The sequence below is a fragment of the Haliaeetus albicilla genome, chromosome 19, assembly GCF_947461875.1.
Source record: "Haliaeetus albicilla chromosome 19, bHalAlb1.1, whole genome shotgun sequence".
NCBI lineage: Eukaryota > Metazoa > Chordata > Aves > Accipitriformes > Accipitridae > Haliaeetus > Haliaeetus albicilla.
Window position 1 is genome coordinate 22,073,982 of NC_091501.1, and position 18,434 is coordinate 22,092,415.

At 43.5% G+C, this 18,434-nt stretch overlaps 1 protein-coding gene across 1 annotated transcript; it reads right to left on the minus strand.

Moving 5' to 3' along the window:
- Positions 1-85: 85 nt before the first annotated feature.
- On the minus strand, positions 86-18,167 carry LOC104323892 (putative DBH-like monooxygenase protein 2). The gene is made up of 13 exons (XM_069807031.1): positions 17,864-18,167; positions 14,728-14,874; positions 12,985-13,146; positions 11,682-11,765; positions 9,179-9,346; positions 8,133-8,235; positions 7,179-7,345; positions 5,285-5,376; positions 3,066-3,162; positions 2,790-2,849; positions 1,644-1,774; positions 1,240-1,354; positions 86-485 (listed from the first exon to the last, which is right to left on the minus strand). Exons 1-13 carry the CDS (start codon positions 18,149-18,151, stop codon positions 246-248), a joined length of 1,854 nt encoding a protein of 617 aa, XP_069663132.1. The 5' UTR covers positions 18,152-18,167; the 3' UTR covers positions 86-245.
- Positions 18,168-18,434: the final 267 nt, after the last annotated feature.

Sequence of the window (18,434 nt, forward strand, 5' to 3'; positions counted from 1 at the left end):
TGTCTTTACTGCATTATAGTACATTGCTTTTCTGATTTAGAACAAACTGTACTAGAAAGTATTTTTAATGAAAACAGAGTAAATGCCAATGCCCGTTGAACCTATTTCTTCCAAAGGGAGACAATTTTCTATTATGTAAGTATCCTCTCATGTTCAGGGCCATCAGATCTGGAATACCGCGCTACCAGGTGGTAATTACAGAGACTTCTTCAACAGGCCAGTGATCCGTTTTGGTATTCTGCCCCTCATTTCCCATACTCGGAGGCCAAGATCAGCCAAGAAAACACCAGCTGTGTGAGAGAAAGAAGAGGAAGTATAGCAGTTTCTTTGGTGGTTGGTGACTCAGAAGTGCATACTGCGGTCAAACGGAGGTTTGCAGTGGCCCTCCGACCTGACAGTGAGAGGTGTCCAGAAATATTGTGACAGGCAGCCCGCTCTGGCATACTAATGTCTCTGATTAGACCACTCTCATTTCTCTGGAGTTCCTGGGGATGGAAGGAAAGAGGGAAAAATAAAATTACATGATCTGTTTCTAACTTGGGAGCCACAAGACTGGCATTACACTGCAAGTTTTGGATGTGTTTTAGTCTTCTTGCTGTTTGGATGCATAACTAGCCATCTCAGAGAAAGTCACAACATGGGTCTCCCCTCTGACAGCAGAGAAGCTCTCTGAGAGAGGAGAAGAAGATGGAATTTTGATCCTTTCTCAATTTAAGAGATTTTTTTCCCCTAATTCACCTCTAAGATGAGTAGTTGCCAGACTGATGCACTGAAATGCAGTCAGATAAGTAAGAGCGAGGAAGCTATGTTCCATGTATGTGGATTTTCTGGATCATCGTAACTCCCTTTGTATCCTCGTTGTCTGAGGGACCTTCAGCACTATTTTATTGCTCATTCTGTCAAAAATGCCCTGCCATGGCATCACCCCCTAGGCACTGTTATATTACCAAGATGCAAGACTGTTTTTTCTCTTTGGAGAAGAATTTTTAGCTTTTTTAGTTCAAAGTTAAGTGATGACTAAATATATCTTGGACAGTTACTTGCAACTGCAGCCTAAAAGACAGGACTTCATAATTCAAGTAATCCCTTTCAGTTCCTATAGCCATGGATAAGCTGTGAAGAGCTGGTGTTACCCAAGTTGTTATGTGTTGGCTCTATCTCTCAGCTGTGCTTTACTCTTGGACCATCAGAGCCAAGTCCATTTCCCCACCCACAAATTGCTCAGAAAGGGGGACTTACATCAATGGTTTTAATCATGACTACTTGATCTGCCTCCTTGGCTGCCTTCTCTGCAATTTTGACAGTATCATTGTCCCAGTCAACAAACTCCATGGCCATCATTCCTTCCACTGCACTGGGGAAAGAGTAAGGGGCAATGGGGAGTTGAGGACAAATGATGAGAAGATAAGGAAGGAAGGGAAAAATAAAACAGGAAGGGGGGAAAAAAGGTAAAGGAGAAGAGATTGTTAAAGTATCACAGTTGATAGATTCCTGCAGCAAGGGAGTTCAACTTGACAGGTCCAGGTACATGGCTCTTTCTTCCCTACCAGCAACATTTCATTTTCATTATCTTTTCCATTTGCCATTCTTTATAGCCACATTTTGCTATGCTACTTCCAGAAACATGTTGACTCAGGACTCACTCTGAAGCCTCCTGTTTGAGTGCATGAGCAACGTACAGTATGTCAGGGAAGCCCATACAACTGGAGATGTTGTTACGAGGGTAGTAGAAGAGGAATGTCAGACACATCTCATCCATGGTGCTTGGCCCACCCTGCAAAGACACAAGGATGACTCAGAGGTCTGCTGAGACACAACGAGGAGACTATTTCTCTTCAGGAAAGCACTCTTGTTCACAGCTCATGCAGATCTTGTCTGGTGAAAAAAAAAGGGTTTTTTTTTTTTTTTCCTGAAAGTTAGAAACAGAGGATCAAAGTATCCTCACAGGAGTCTGATAAATAGGTTGCTCTGTGGTTTTATAACTGAAATCTACTTATTCTCTCCTTCAGGAAAACTACCATATTTTTATTTCAATCTACAAGATCCCAAAATCTGAACCTTTGGGATTCAGGGAACTAACTGAGTGTGACATCCAGAGCAGAATTTTTCAGTTGATCCCTACTTTTGGAATGGGCCCAACGAAATCAAACAGTGTTGCTCTCTGTGAATATAAGCTCTGTAATCCTCTTTAGGTTTCACAAAACCTCTCAGTTTCTTGTGCACATTTCTAAATGCAATAATGTCATTAACTACTCTGCATGGCATATGCTCTAAAATAAGTTATGAAGCTTGAGCATGACAATAACTGTTTATGTGAGAAGTTCTGCAAAACTGGTGTCTGGTCTGAATAAGAAGAACTAAAAAGAATGTCTTTATGTTTTGAGAAGTGCAGATCAGATCCAGCTGCCAGATTATGTCAGTTCCTGTATTTGACTCCTGCCTGTCCACTAAATCCAAGTGTTCAATGATTGAAAATCAACTTAGCTGCAAGTTTTGCTACTTGCACTTGACATTTTGGGCAAGAGTTAGCTTGCATGGTATTAGATGCAAGATAGCTTTGGGATCTGTTCATAAGCCTGTATTAGGAGGGTCTTGCTGGAGAGCTACTATCCAGCTATGAAGCAACCGTGCAAGGCATGCCTCAGTATGTCTGTGATATTGTGTCTGACACAAGTTTTTACTAGGACTGTATTTGCTTGGGGAAGAGATATGTCTGCCAAAAAGATTTTAATGGTGATAAACTAATTATAAAAGCAATGGAAGATTTGTAGGTAGAAAAACAAACTTACAAAAGTAATCCCTGATCGATCCAGCGTCTGAAAATTGCATTCGACCAGGATCTCATCGCCCTAGGGAACACAGTAGGGCATACCATCAGGGCGGTACGGGCAAAGCACGCAAAACAACCGCTCACAACATGGGGAACCGGGGAACTGTGTGAAAACAATGGGCCACAGCCTGAGGTGGAAGGAAGGACAGAATATGTCGGTGTGCTCTGACACCTCTGGTACTTGCCACCTCCCCAGCCTGCCCACCCACGGCTACATCCCAGGGGAGGATCGTACTGGTTTGATTATGAGGATTTCTTTCATGTCCCGAATCTCCTGCAGTCTGAAGTCGTACTTATTGTCCTCACAGATGATCCTCAGCTGCTCACCATTCCTGGGGAAGACAAACAAGGGGAGAAAGTTGTAATGTTTCCAGGGAGGGCTGTGGAATAACCGATTCGTGGATGAAACAAACAGAGCCAAGAAGAATCCCCTCCAGAAATCATGCCTGATCATTTTTGTACCTAAATTCACAGAATGTATTTTCAGCAACAGTCAGTCCCAAACATAAACTTGAAATTTTTCACCCAACCCTCTTTGGTCTGGAGTCCAAATATAGACTTTTAAAATGTCAGTAATTGTTGTGCCTTGAAACTTTCGCCTTTCAGATGACAGTCTGGGATCCCAGAAGTAAGAACCCCAACACTTGCATTACAAAACACTGTCCTAAATAAAAAACCTCTCTGACCCTAGCAGAGTAGAGTTGGCAGGCCGTTTAGGACCTCTCTTGCAGATGCAGAAATATCACATGTGAATTCTTCCTTGCTATTTCTACAGTGCTTTGTGATATTTCTGCTTAGGTGGTCTCTGCTCTGCTTGAGCGCTGCTTCTCCATCCACGTTATGGGTCCTTAGATCTTGCTGAGTACATCCTCTGTGCACACTGCAAAGTGCATCAAGGCATCCAGCCCACAAATCCTTGTGGTGCTCAGGGCCAGGCTGTCCCAGCGGCTCTCACGCACCCTGCTTGCTTGTTGTAGGCTGGCCAGAGAGGGGAAAATACCCATCAGACAGTTGTTGGTCCCACTTTTTTGAGGTTTCCTTTGACAGAGCTTCTAGTCACTCTGCCCCACTCCTTGACATGCTGAGGAGTGGGTAGAGAGGTGCAGGGCCAGGGTGTTTAAACTGTGTTTGATTGTAGGGTGCCATTGGTGTTTAAGGATAACTAAGGAAGGCCATCTTCAAGGGCAGATGTCCCATTTTGGAACAACCTAGATTCTGCTGAATGATTTTTCGTATGTGTGCTTAGAAGCCAAACAAGACAACACCTGCCCTGCTCATAACTCAGCTTTGTATTGGTTGGGGGGTGGGGGGCAGGCACTCTCCTGACTTCCACAGCTTGCCTACAGTGTAGTTCAGATTCCCTGCATACCTACATGATCAACTCAGTATGTGTGGAGTTTCTGCAGAGTGAATCATCGTGTGAGGCAGTATGTGAGACAGTGCAGGGGTCTAGGGATTTGGTGTGAGAGCACAGCCATCTAAGGACCTGGCAATGCCAAAGTTTCCCCTTGCCATTCCGGATGGAACGCAGATCACACCCCAGAGTGTGCACCAGCTATGCCATGTAGACAGGCAGGGAACTTGATCTTGAAGGTGTCACAGTGAGCACTCTAAGATTAGAGTGTCGCTGTGACATCTTGGGCTGCACCCATATTGCTAAATATCATAGGATAGTGGCTTGTTCTCTGGCTCGCTGGCACGGACTAGGTGTCTGCCTCCCTATAACTGTCTGCAGCATGATGCTTGGCTCATGTTGGGTTATTCTGAAATTAGAAACCTAAGGAGGAGATAGGCATTATACCTATACTACCAAGCACTTAGTCCTCTGTGATACCTCTTTGGCCTAAAGCACAATTAATTTTTAATTCTGGGATTTGTTTTGTTTTCGAATTCCAAGTGGCTGAAGTAATGTTCAAATGCTATGCTGCGGACCATGACTGGCTATTTTAATAGCTTGAAACTGAGAATACATGCTTCACGGACTGGGGTGTGATCAGAGAGCACATAGAGGTGCTAAAGTTTTTACTGGGGGAGGATGGTGGAGGAAACTAAACCCAGTGTAGTTTTGCCCATGCAGCCCGTGGGAACTGGTAGATGCAATCCCCAGAGCTGTGCCTGCGTAGCCTTGGGTGAGTGTGGGTGGCAGGACCAAGCTATGCAAGGGAACCGTCTAGCAGGGGACTAGTGGGGATGAGCAGCAGTCCAGTGCTTGATCTCACCGCTTAGACCTGTTTTATTTAACAGGAAGCACAGTCGTGGTCTCTTACTTTCTCCTGAGCTGATCCTTCTTTCCCTAAGAGCTGGTTCTCTGTACTACAATTCAGACACTGCAGAGTCTCCTGCACTGGCAGACGGAAGGCAACTCACCTGGGAACGTCATTCTCATCTACTCTAGCCAAGAGGCAGGGACTGATCCTGCGGCATGGGCAGCAATACTGAGTTTCCTTCTCTTACCGGTATTGAGCAGCTTTCACTCCTCTGCCAGACAGGTGGGTGTGAAGCAAGTAGGCAAATACATGCAAATCTGGAACCAACATCCCATTCATCTGCAGTTCAAAATGAAGTGGGTCAGAGCCTGGCAATCAGAGCATAACACTATGTTTCAGGCCTGCCCATCAAGTCAAAAGCTTGATGGAACTCATATAAATGTCAGCTTAATTTTTTTTTTTTTTTAAAGGAGGTTTAAGACCATTTCCTTATGTAGGTCACTACTAACTGAAAGGTTGCTCTGGTGAGCCTTTCTGAAAATTGCTCTTCTGGCTTTAGGTACTCTGGCATAGTTGTCTGAGTCTGTGATATCTCATGCTGGGTACTGTAAGCATATCTTGCTATCAGCTACGTAAAAAGCAAAGGCAAGATATAGGAGAGGTAATAAGTTAAACATGCAGATACATGAACTCTAAGAAAGAGCAGATAACAGAAAGAGTAAAAGGAGAAAGTGTACGACACTGATCAATGGACCATTAAAAGAACCATCAAAATGTAAACCTTAAAAGGTTCAAAGAAAATCTTTGAAAATTGGTGAAAAGAAGAAAAACAAGATTACTACAGGTCTCATAAGAGGGGGCAAACCTATGGGTTGTTCATGGGGGATTGTGGGACTCTGTAAAATTTATGGGATATTCTAAGTGGATTGTGGGACTGTGCAAAATTTATTATCTTAGGGACACTTAGGGAAGAGGTCAAAGTTAGGGAAAGAGAGAAACAAACATGGGAAATGGAGAGAAGACGTGGAGACTCCAGTTGTACTTAAGCAGACTGCTGGTCAGTATGTTTGTCTGACCAAACCTAGCACCTGACTGCTCCAATCTAGACTATCTTATTAAACTCTGTTCCTAACTATTTTCTGGATGAGTGTGCTCTCTATACTGTGTATATATGTGTGCCTGTGGTTTTGGAGTGGGATCCTCCACTAGGCAACTTCAAGCTGGAAAGACCCAAGGTCCCGGGCACAGATGCTTGAGAGGACTTATGGTCTGGACCAGAAATTGGAGCAACCCCCGCAATGTGATCACATACAGGAGCTTGAGTGAGTGAGCGTATGGTGATGTTCCTCTAGTGAACTTTAAGCCTGATTAACCAGAGAGGAGGAGGAGGATTGGGTCATTTTTGTTCTCCATGCTCGTGCGGGTGTTGTTCGTGGTGCCTGTAAAGGTACAGTCCTCCTGTCCGTGTTGATCTGCTTGTGGCCAGCTGAGTCTGCTCTGTGTGTGTGTGTGTTTGGGTGGGATACGGGGTGTCTGTATCTTTGGAGTTTGCCCCCAGCCTCCGCACCAGCTGGGCCTGGGAAAGGGGAAAGTGGCAACCTCACATCTAGCCATCCTGGAGGGACCTGTGAATCCCCCTGGATCCCACAGTCCACCAGAGCTGATTATTGTTAGCAGCCTCTTGGCTGTGTTTTGAGGGATGTTAGATCTCCACTCTGGAGGTACCTTCTTGACCTGAAAGAGACCACCACATCCTTCCAGCCTAGTACCTGCCTTCCTGCACCAGTACCACACACCTGTGGTAGGACAAAGGCCTCCTGCATGTGGTGGAGAGGACCCCCTTGGGACTCTTGGGAAGTCACTACGTCCTTTGGGTTTTGTTTCCCTTTCACTTAGATGGGGTGGATGGGTATTCAAGCCACGGTTCTGACATGCTTACACAGCTCTCCTTATGCTCTTGGGCCAAATCTTGGGTATCTGCTGAGCAGTATTATTGGAAAGGATACTCATTTTGCAACATGCAAAAATGGAGGTTAAGATAGCACCCTGCACCAAACAGCTTTTGGACAAACCTAGAGCAAGATGAAAACCCAAAGTGAGAAAGATCAAGAAGGATTTCGTACAGCTTTCCCCACACTCACTTCATCAAACTGGCTGGAATTGCAAAGGCCATAAGATCTGTAGGATTCTGCCCCGGGAGGAATGAAATGCACAGGGAAAATGAAGACGCCTGTTTGCAGAACCCCCACATCATACTGCCGTAGCTCCGGAGTATAGTAGATTCGTACCCCTGAGCTGTCGATCAAGCCTGTAAAAGAAAAATAACCATTCCTTCAGCAATGACTCTGGAAACATTAGAAGTGGGGCCTGAAGCAACAGGACATAGCGTGTCCCTTTCCCAATCAGAGGCTGGGAGCAGGCACAGATTAAGAGGAGGACCTAAGCCCTCCACCCTACCCCCAGTGCTGTGGTCCACTGGAGTGTACAGCCTCGCAGTCGTGCAAGGCGCACGGCTGCACAGACCTTCGCTCATAGTGAAGATTCATCTGGATCCAGCCCTGCTCATAGTCTTAGACAATTCCCATAAAACCACTCCGTGCTTTTGTTTCCCCTTCTGTAAAATGATAGCAAATACCGTGGTGGCAATTCTTCATCACCTGCTATAGGGATTGAGTGCTGGAGGTCACAGTGGAAGCCTGAGGTGGTCTCATTAGGGTCTCAGGACTTCATCCTGACCCTTGGTACCCGTATTCCTCCCACAGCCACTCTGTCCCTTCCCACCCTGCTCCTTTTTCCCATGATGTCCACATTTCCCTGACATTTTCCCTAACACTCCTGCTAGTATCACAGCAGGAAGATGTGCTCAGCTTTTTCTATAGTAAGATGTGTCTAATCTAAGCAGATATAACTGTCTATGTTTCTAAAGTTAAAGTTCTTTAACCTAGTCCAGTCTCTTCTTACTGTCCTGAGGGTTGTACCAAGCAACATATGGAAGTGTTTCGTGCAGAAGCTGGTTTCTAGAAGGCTTGTAGGTGAGGTCTGAGGCCTCCATCCTGAGGCTGTTCTTTGTCAGACAACTGCTCAGCGTTACTCACCTGGTAACAAGTCAAAATTGCTGTAATGGATTTCTAGTCGGACGTACTGAGGGTCCCAAGGTGTCCCTATGGAAACCGCAGCTTCATCTGGAAATTGATAAGACTTGTGGAAAGAGGAAGACGAGGAATAAACTTATATGAAGTAGTTAGTTTTTAACTCTTCTTTGGTGTTTCTTGATTGATAACTTACAAAAAGAAAGTTTTTATTTTCTTGCGTCTCTGAATATTTGCTTAGACATTGTTAGGAATCAAAATGTTGTGGGAAATCCTGCCAGTTCCATTTCTTTTCCTTCTGAATTGGAACAAGGAAGAATTTTCAAAATCTATTTTTCATTTATCTTTTTGATTGGTTTCATTTTTATTTTTATACTATATTTAATAGGAAATTATTATAGTATGTGTACACTCTTGCAGCACATTTCATATCAGTATGGGCACTGCATAACATAAAATCTGAATAAAACTCGTATAAGGGTTTTGTCTAAAACTTATCTCCTTTCTCTCTCCGTCCCCAGGTACGTGCATGCTATAGAAATACAAAATACATTTTGATCTGAAGGGCACAAGATAGATGCTAAAATTTGTGCAGCACTGACTTCTAACTAGGCCACTCAGTCAGAAGGACCAATTTCACTGAACTTTTAATTTTACTCTGCTGAAAAAGAGGCAGAGCCAGTAGAAAAAAAAACCCCAGAAAATAGGTACACTTCTAGCTGTTATGCAAGATCAGTGTGAGGAGAATTTTGTGAAATTAATGGCAATGTTATTATTAAAAGGTCAGAATGAAAGCCTTAGTATGTGACATGTGATACTTGTTTAATGTAGATGTGATAATAAAATACACACATACGCAGAGTATCGACAACTACGTAGAAATCGCCAGCATCACCAGATGCAGCAGAAGTAGTAGTTGAGTGGGGACAGTATGAGGAAACTTCCCCGGTCTGGTTGGCCCTGTTCTATGGGGTCTTACTGGACAAGCTGCCAACAAGGGTACTACTGTTCATAACAAGAAATGGGGAAGGGAATGGGCCCTGCAGACTCACCTCCCCTCCGACAGCCCAGCCCACAAGCACCTGAGAGCACAGGGCAAAATCTGGATTGGCTCCATAGCAATCGTCTATGCCACTGGGTAACACGCTGGCGTTGCCACAGGCATAAACAAGAATATGATGAACCAAGGTTATGTTGTGGGGTGTTATTACAGGTTCGAACTGTAACCAAGAGAAAGAGCCAAAAAAAGTTATTGTAAACCCTAAAATATTTCTTTCCCAAGCAACCAGAAAGAGCAGTTAACCATATCTTAGGTAAACAGAGAGAATCTGATTCGCAAAATGGATGGTAAACTGGATGATGGTTTATCTACTCATTTTGGTATGCACCCAGCAGAGTCCATTTTTCCAGAAAGGATTTGCATCTTCCTTTAAAGCGCCTCCCCTTAATCAGAATCACAGGGGTGTCTATTTGACCTGTTATGCTGGGCAGTGTGGTTCCAGATTAGAAATGTAAATAGTTTACCTCATACACCATTTTCTTGCCTGCAAAGCAAGATAAGGGACTGTATTGGTTTTATGTGGCAAGGTTTTGGTAGCGGGGGGGGTTACAGGGGTGGCTCCTGTAAGAAGTTGCTGGAAACTTCCCCTGTGTTCGAGAGAGAGCGAGCCCACACCAGCCAGCTCTAAGACGGACCCGCCGCCGGCCAAGGCCGAGCCCATCAGCGATAGTGGTAACGCCTCTGTGATAACATTTTTAAGACGGAAAAAAAGTTGGGACAGTGAAAAAACAGCTGCCAGAGAGAGGAGTGAGAACATGTAAGAGAAACAACCCTGCGGACACCAAGGTCAGTGCAGAAGGAGGGGGAGGAGGTGCTCCAGGCGCCGGAGCAGAGATTCCCCTGCAGCCCGTGGTGAAGACCCTGGTGAGGCAGGCTGTCCCCCTGCAGTCCAGGGAGGTCCACGGTGGAGCAGATCTCCACCTGCAGCCCGTGGAGGACCCCACGCCGGAGCAGGTGGGTTCCCGAAGGAAGCTGTGACCCCGTGGGAACCCTGCGCCGGAGCAGGCTCCTGGCAGGACCTGCGGATCTGTGGAGAAAGGAGCCCACGGAGCAGGTTTTCTGGCAGGACTTGTGACCCCGTGGGGGACCCGCGCTGGAGCAGTCTGTGCCTGAAGGACTGCAGCCCATAGAAGGGACCCCACGCTGGAGCAGTTCGTGAAGAACTGCAGCCCGTGGGAATGGCCCACGTTGGAGAAAGTTCGTGGAGGACTGTCTCCCGTGGGTGGGACCCCACGCTGGAGCAGGGGAAGAGTGTGATGAGCCCTCCCCCTGAGGAGGTGAAGCGGCAGAAAATAACGTGTGATGACCGTAAACCCCATCCCTGTCCCCCTTGTGCCGCTGGGGGGGCTTGGTGGAGAAATCTGGGAATGAAGTTGTGCCCGGGAAGAAGGGAGGGGTGGAGGGAAGGTGTTCTGAGATTTCGTTTTATTTCTCATTTACCTTACTCTGGTTGATTTGTAATAAATTGAGCTAATTTTCCCTAAGCTGAGTCTGTTTTGCCTGTAACGGTAATTAGTGAATGATCTCTCCTGTCCTTATCTCGACCTGCAAGCTTTTTGTTATATTTTCCTCTCCCCTGTCCAGCTGAGGATGGGGGAGTGATAGAACGGCTTTGGTGGGCACCTGGCATCCAGCCAGGGTCAACCCATCACAGGGACCTTGATCTCAGGTTCACTATAATTCACTGCTCCCTCAGCTGTACCAAAAGTACTATAATCGAGATAGTTTAAAATAAACCCCGCAAATAACTTGTATCTGTTCATTAATCACCAAACTTTTTACCAGCACTGGTGAGATCAGGCATCAGAATCCTGATGTTACAAGAACTGACTAAAACTCCTGAGTTTGTTCTGTAGAATTACCTGTTAAATGCTTTTTTCCAGTCCATGCAAAGTCTTTCTTATGAAATTTTGCCTTATGCTGTTGCAGCGAAACATCTGTTTTTAAACATTCAAAACTCACAAAACTAAGAAGGGTTGCTTGACCTTGAAGCAAAGTCTTCTTAATTTGAGAAGTAAGCTAGGCTTGCTTTGGAAAGTTCCTGTTTCTTTCCTTTTCTCTTCATTTTTGCATATTCAATCTTGAAAACAGGACGGCAAAAATGTTAGTTTTGCCTTTTATACAAATATTCTTAGCAATCTCCAAGGACAAAAAGTCCTTTCAATATAGAAAATCCTGGAGGATCCCTTTGCTCTCAAAGATACCAACAGGTAACATGGCCTGAGCTCACTACACTGAGACATTAGACTTGTAGCAAGGTTTCTTCAGGTGTGATGTACATAAAGACAAAGGTACTTCCAAAGCTAGAAACAAGACAGAGCTTATCTCCACACGAGCCAGACAAATTAGCCAGCTCATCCTAATGGCAGTGAAGGACAGACGGAATGCTCCCAAATTTATATTAAAATTCTGTAAAAGACAGATTTGTACACATGATTGAAGGAGCAAGTCTGTCCTGTCCTGCTTTTCCCCAGTAAGGCAGCGTGCAAGTTTACCTTGTAGATATGGTGTTTCTGCTTGACCATGGGCAGTGGGATAAAGGTACAGGCATACATGGTTTCTTCAACTGGGACAGCAAACTGGAAAAGAAACACGCAGGAGTCACCTGAAGGTTCTCCTGGCAACTCACTAATGTGCACAGGGAACTGGAGAAGCCAAAGGGAGGCAGTGCAAGGAGAAGGAGACCCAGAACTGGAGGGAGCAGGAAGGATGATGCATTCAGCAAGCAAGTGCTTGGATTTTGGTTGCAATAAGTGAGAGGATTAAAGGGTCAGGAAGAGGAAACTGTATTCTGGTGAAGGGCAAACACATTTGTCAGCTCCAGCAGGTCTTAAATTCTTTTTCTTTCAGATTTTTTCTGGGTTTTTTTCCCAAAAGGGAATTGTATTACTAATTTGCCTCTTGTAACATGAACCGAGCGTGGGAAACATCCATCCAGTTCAATCAACAGTTTTAATTGCTGGTTTTCTGGAGTCACAAGCACAACACATGATAGCACTAATCCCACAAATCTTTACATAAAAATAGTGCCCCTCTTTACTATGGAATATTGCCCAAGCTGATCAGCAGATTCTGCTGCATCTTGAGTGAGTGCTGTGTGGGCTGGTGCTGTTTAAAGAAGGAAGGTGTTAATGCAATACCACACTAAGCTGACACTTTTGAACTCCATTTGACAAGGATGGCACATGTACCACGAGGCAATGCTAAAGGGGGCTCCAGCTTTGCTGGTAAATCCTTATATCTGACACTGAGATGCTGCATAAGTTAATAGTGGAGGCAGTGCACACAGTAGTATGTATTGCATTTTCTGAGCTCTTAGCCAGAATTCTCTCAGAGCATTTAAATGTATACCCATCATTTCTCTTCTCTGTGATATTGTGTAGTTCCTATGAAACTAACATGGGAAGCAGTAAATATCTTCAGTATATTATAGATATTTTTATACGGTCTATATGGATGGGACAATAGACCTGTATACGTATATGCCTAAGTTAATAATTAACTGCAATTCAGTCTGTGTTTGGCTCTAGTCAGGGGAACTCTATAGTCAAGGGAACAGGCAACACCTTATAGCATTTTCCTAACAAATAAGCCCTTTACCCTCCACACATCAAGCCTTCCATTCCCACTTCATTCCCACCCTTGCTGGCTCTATTTGCATGTTTCCAAGATCAGACATGTCCATCTTTTGACCTGTGCAATGCAAACTTCCAGCATGGGCATGATCAACTTTGCAAAGAAAGGCAGAAGAAGGGGAAATTTTTGACATGCTAAGTAAAGGTCGTGTCCAATACTTACATTGTCCAGCCTCAGGTCATAGGTGAAGAATATTTTGGGGTCAGTTAAGTCAGATGGGCCTCTGTACCTCATCAAGAAAACAGATTTGGAAAATCTTTGGCCTTCAAAGAATTGGACTGTGTCATCAGTGCCAAATGCAGTAATGAGGCGTGCTGTGTCCATCTGTAATGGGAGTGTTTCACTGGAAAATCTCCATCATTCCTTCCCATCAACCACACACATGTGTATTCACCCTACATCACATGACTGACACAACTGCACACATATTAAAACTCAATTCACATACTAACCATGTGCAATTAGAAGTCACCTAAAATAACATAACTGGGCATATTTGGTACACACCCAGACACTCAAGACAACATGTCAGAACACACAACAGAAAGTAAGCAGTGTAACACACAAGATTTGTCTTGTCCAGACAGACACATAATGTTTTTTTTCCCAAAGAGAGAGTGCTGGCTGGAAAAGACACAAGCAAAACTGTACTCACTGTCATTTCACACACATTATTAAAGTATGCATGGATTTAAAGTGCTGGTATGTGAAATGAAAGAAAGCTGAAAAAAAGACTGTGAGGGATTCGATAAAGATTTTAGAACTTGCATCACTTTGGTTTTAAACGTTCAGATACTGAGTGTCTGGATACTGTTCTCGCTGTGAGAGCTGTACAATAGAGCTAAAGATCAGATTTTCAGATCTTTGCATTTTCTGGAGCAAGCAGATGCAGTTCATTTATTTGTATATACTGTTAATGCACTTTGGGCAATTTTTACAAAGAATTACTAAGGGACTTTTACACAAAAAGCTGACAAAACTGTAGTCCCTTGATTCCCCATCAGCAGCTACTGTTGAGCACGAATGCGCTCAATGATCCGCCTGGACCTGCCCCATCATGTAAGGACAGCAGCAACCATGGAAATCTGTAGCTTCTTCCCATTCAGAATGGGATTATATTTCTTTCAATTAGTAAAGGTCATTAAGGTTTGTGACTACAAAGACATCTAGCCAGTCATTTGCACATGTATTTGAACTGCAGAAAAATGGTGAATATGCACTGAATTCTGGACAAACATTTCTGAGTGGGCTAAGCCTTGGATAATGCCGATTTACCCAGAGCTCCCTCAAGTAAAGATGAAACTGTGTAAACAGTGTCTATATATGCAGAGTTCTGAAATTGTGTGCGTTCATATGCTTGTGAACCTTGGTAAAGCATATTTTTGAAAAATCTCTGACTTAAAATACCAGTTTGGTTCGCTAAACTTTTAATGTCAGTCAATACCAATACCTTCTCTCTTCCAAGACAGAAGGACTGAGATTATAAAAACTTTCTGAACTTGCTAAACACAATTCTTACCAAAACACTGCCTTATATTAGGCAAGCAAAAATTTTATCTCCCACACTAGATTGGTTTTTTTTGTCTGGCAAACAAAAGATGGACAGAGAAATGAGCAGGATTTTCAAGAGCTGTGTTCAAGCTTAAGAAAATGTTGAGATTTTTATCTTCCCAATTCTTTGATGGAAAACATTATAAAAAAACCACCAATGACATCAAAATAGTGCCCTTGAAATTGGCATTATAAATGTGGCTATATGGTTCCGTGTATTTCTTTATATTCCGGTTAGTGTACTGTTGTGAGAAAAACCTGTCATTCTCAGATCTGATCTGGGGGATCTGGGAATACAGTGGGATGCGAGAGCAGGTTTGTTTGGGATGTTGCTTGAGCAACCCCCTTCCTTACTGTGATATCCTGGTCATTGGGGTCACACGTCCTTAGGTGGCGTTTGAACAGCACGGTGGTGGAGGTCTCATTCTCTGTCATTGACAGCAGTTGGTAGTCCTGGCTCCCATCTTCCTCAAGGGTTGCCTCATCTACTATATGACAATCCTGGAAAAGGAATAGTGGTCAAAGCAAGAGAGAGAAGACAAGAGCTTCCTACGCTCCAAGAAGTCGTGTTTCCAAGTTCCACTGGTGGGACCTCAGCAATGACCAAAGCATGTCATTCTCCAAAAAGCTCCTCTGCTTTCACTGGTGATTTCGACAAACCAATGGAAGAGAACTAGCATCCAGTCCTTGCTATATCCACCTGCTCAAGGAAAGAGCAGCCCCTGGGTCCCATCGCCCAGAGGATGACCTGGATAGGATGGAAACTAGAGGATCTCCCCTGCTTCCCGAGAGAGTGACTGCTGAACGCTGGGACATCTTAGTGCGTCTGGCTCAACCACACAGGGTGGGAAGTAAAATAAGCAGGGGTAGTTCAGAAGTAAAATATTTTAGGCATACCAAAGCTTCCACTTGAACTTTTAGGCTTTCTATACCACCTGGAACCTGGGCCTGGTTGTGGATGCAAAGCTAAGCTCTCCTAGGAACTACGAGCTAACCAATGGTTTTAGCAGCACAGACATAGTGAAAAAGACAAATACTGCATGACTGAGAGCATCAAATGCATTTGTTACCTGGTAAAAAGGCACAGAAACATGAGGCAGTTTGAAAAGCATCTAAATGTCTAGTTCCTATAGAAATCTCACTGGGAACAGAATGGGCCACAATAACTGCTGCTTTGAAAATATGAGGTGAAAAGGTGGGACTGTACACACAGCTGCAGGAGGGGAAGACTGACTGAGATCGCATCATATTTTTGTGGCAAATGAGTTCAGACGACCAGAAATGAGAAGGCAGCGGCTGCAGACAGGATGAAAATCTCTCCAAGAGAAACCTGAAACATAATAAAGCAAATGTCTCCCTAATATACAGCTGTTAAGTGCTACATTGAAAAGTTTTGCTACAGTACTCAACTTTGGGGAGATAAAAGAGAAAAATTTTACCAGACAACAGTCTGGTCAAGAAAGAATATTTTTATGTGAAACTTTCTGGTATTTTTTCCTCCCATCTCTGTTCCTTTAAGTGATTATTTCAAAACCTGCTTACAGCTTTTGCCAGATTTCCCAGTATCTCCTCTAATAGTCTTTCTTCTTCTTGAATTTATCTATGGATTTGGACTTTCAGAATACTCTAAGCAATTTTCCTCTAAACCCAAATGCTCAGTTTACATAGGGACACATCATAGTTTGAAAATACAGCTTAAATTTTCCTACTGTTTTGAAATACCTGTTGCACTCTTTCATTAAAAGATCCAAACTCAAAGACAAGTAGTCTGCAAATGAGCTACTTTGAAATAAATAAAATATTTAACATTAAATATACCTTATGAAAGAGGAAGGCAGTAAACAACTGATAAAAACCCCTGCCTTTGTGAAACCAAGCCTTTTTCGCTAGTTTCTCATCCGTTGGACATTACTCAGATAATGACTTTGTTATGGTTGTAGTAAAGAGGAAAACTAAAACAAAAACCAAGGATGCAAGACAGAGAGGGTTAGAAGGAAGAATGCAAATGGAAACCCCCACTTAAACTCCATTTACAGTAACTAGCATATTTTTTCTTCAAACTGTCTCTTCCATGGGTTCAGTTGATGTGCTTTACAGCCTACTGAGCAAATGTGGATTTTTGTAGTCATTAATGTGCTTGCTTACTGGAATGTCTCCAGACCTAAATAATTGGGAGATATTTTCTGACACGTAAAAGAGTTGAAAAAACCTAAAACTTGTATGGGACCAAAATTGTTTTCTAATATAAACAGAGAGTTTCGGCTACCAATGCAGAAAAACATTGAAAATGTTAAATATCTCTTCTGAAAATAATGAAATATTTAATATTTTTGAAACCAAACACTTCAATTTTTCATTTCAGGATGTTATTTTAGGAGAAATTAAATTCTTTGGTTTTACCCAAAATCACTTTTTAAAAAAATCATTATTAAAAAATAAAGAACAAGTGTTTCTTCTAAATTTACCATTTTTTTTCCTGTAGTCATTCACAGCCAAAAATTTCCTGCCTGTGTCACAGTCATAAAAAAGATTTCAAAACTGGGTGTTACAAGAATGGTTTTGCAACCAACGACCACAAGTAAGGCTGGCTACCTCGCCCTCTCCAAAGTTCACCCATTTTAGACAGGCACCCAGACATATTTCATGCAAAACACATTTTACTGTTGTGTGAAAGGGGAACTGAAAACAGCTGAACAAAATAAAACCACTGTGACTGGTAAACACTTCATCAGTGTAAACTCTTTCTTTCTGTATCTGAATAACATTAAACTGCCTTTTTCTCTTTCACAATTAAAACAAAATAAAATAAAACAAGACCCTAGGTTTTTTTATTTAGCACCCTCAGTGGCATTTTGTTCCTCTAAACTCCAGTTGTTTTAACATCAGGCATCTATCATTAGAGGTTGCCTTTACAGACAATGGAAAAACCAGCAAGTCCCAAGGATGTCCTATCCTATTCCTAAGGGAGACATTTAAGATCATCAGGAAGAAGCAACCTTTGGAGGTGAACACGTCTCCGCTTACTACAGAGGAAAACAAGTAAATCAACCTTTGAAGAGCTTCAGTGAGGGAAAACATGGGAGTTTCACATCTGACTCCTGTCTGAACTGACATCTGGTTTGGGTGAATCAGAAGTTACACTCCCAGTGGCCTCTTCTAGCTTCATGGTGGGTGATTGCTTCAGTCATATCTAATTAATTCTAGTTGTGGTTTTCACTTGCAGGTGGGATAAGCTTATTTGCCTAAACATCATCTAGTGCCAGCTGGGATACCATAGGGTATCTCAGGTAGCTGCATGGGGCTAGCAGGCATGACACAGGACCTGCAGAAGACCTGGGTTCTTCTGGACTGTCAGTCAGAGGCCAACTAAGGATCTCAAATGGCCTCGGACATCTATCTTTAGCCAGTTGAGCCCATATGCTTTCAAACCAATATACTTGGAGCATGACCCTTGTCAAAGGGGGATGCAGAGGATGTCTTTTCAACTTACGGAGAAGTAGATGCTGCCATTTGGGAAGACACCTCCTATCACAATGTCAGATCCAGGCAACTCTCCGTGAGGGCTGAATCCAAATGCCACCCAGCCAGTTGTACGGACCTGCAGCTCAAATGTCATCAGCTCCTGTTCGTCATGGTCCCAGCGGAGGTAGACCATGTTTGAAGGATCCAGGAAGATGGAGAAACGCAGCAGTGGAGGTGCAGGCTGACAAGAACAAAAGCATGAGAGGAACAAGAAGAAGAGCATCCCCTTGATTCCTGAGAAGAGAACTGCCATCATCAACAGGACCGCTGCAGTTTCTGAGTCTTGCTGATACCTTAGGCAGCTATTCTGCTATGAGGGGCCCAGTTTATATGGAAGTGCACGAGGCTGGGCCTGTTGCCAGAGAGGAGGAGTGGAAACTGAGTGTTCTATATCCAATTTAACATGTAAAGTTCAACACTTTACATAATATGCCCTGGCACCCTGCCTCAGTGAAACGTACTGGGTGCTAGGCCATCCCATATACATCTTAAAACATTTTTAATAGTTGCTTTGTACTACAGAACCAAAAAAAAGCAAC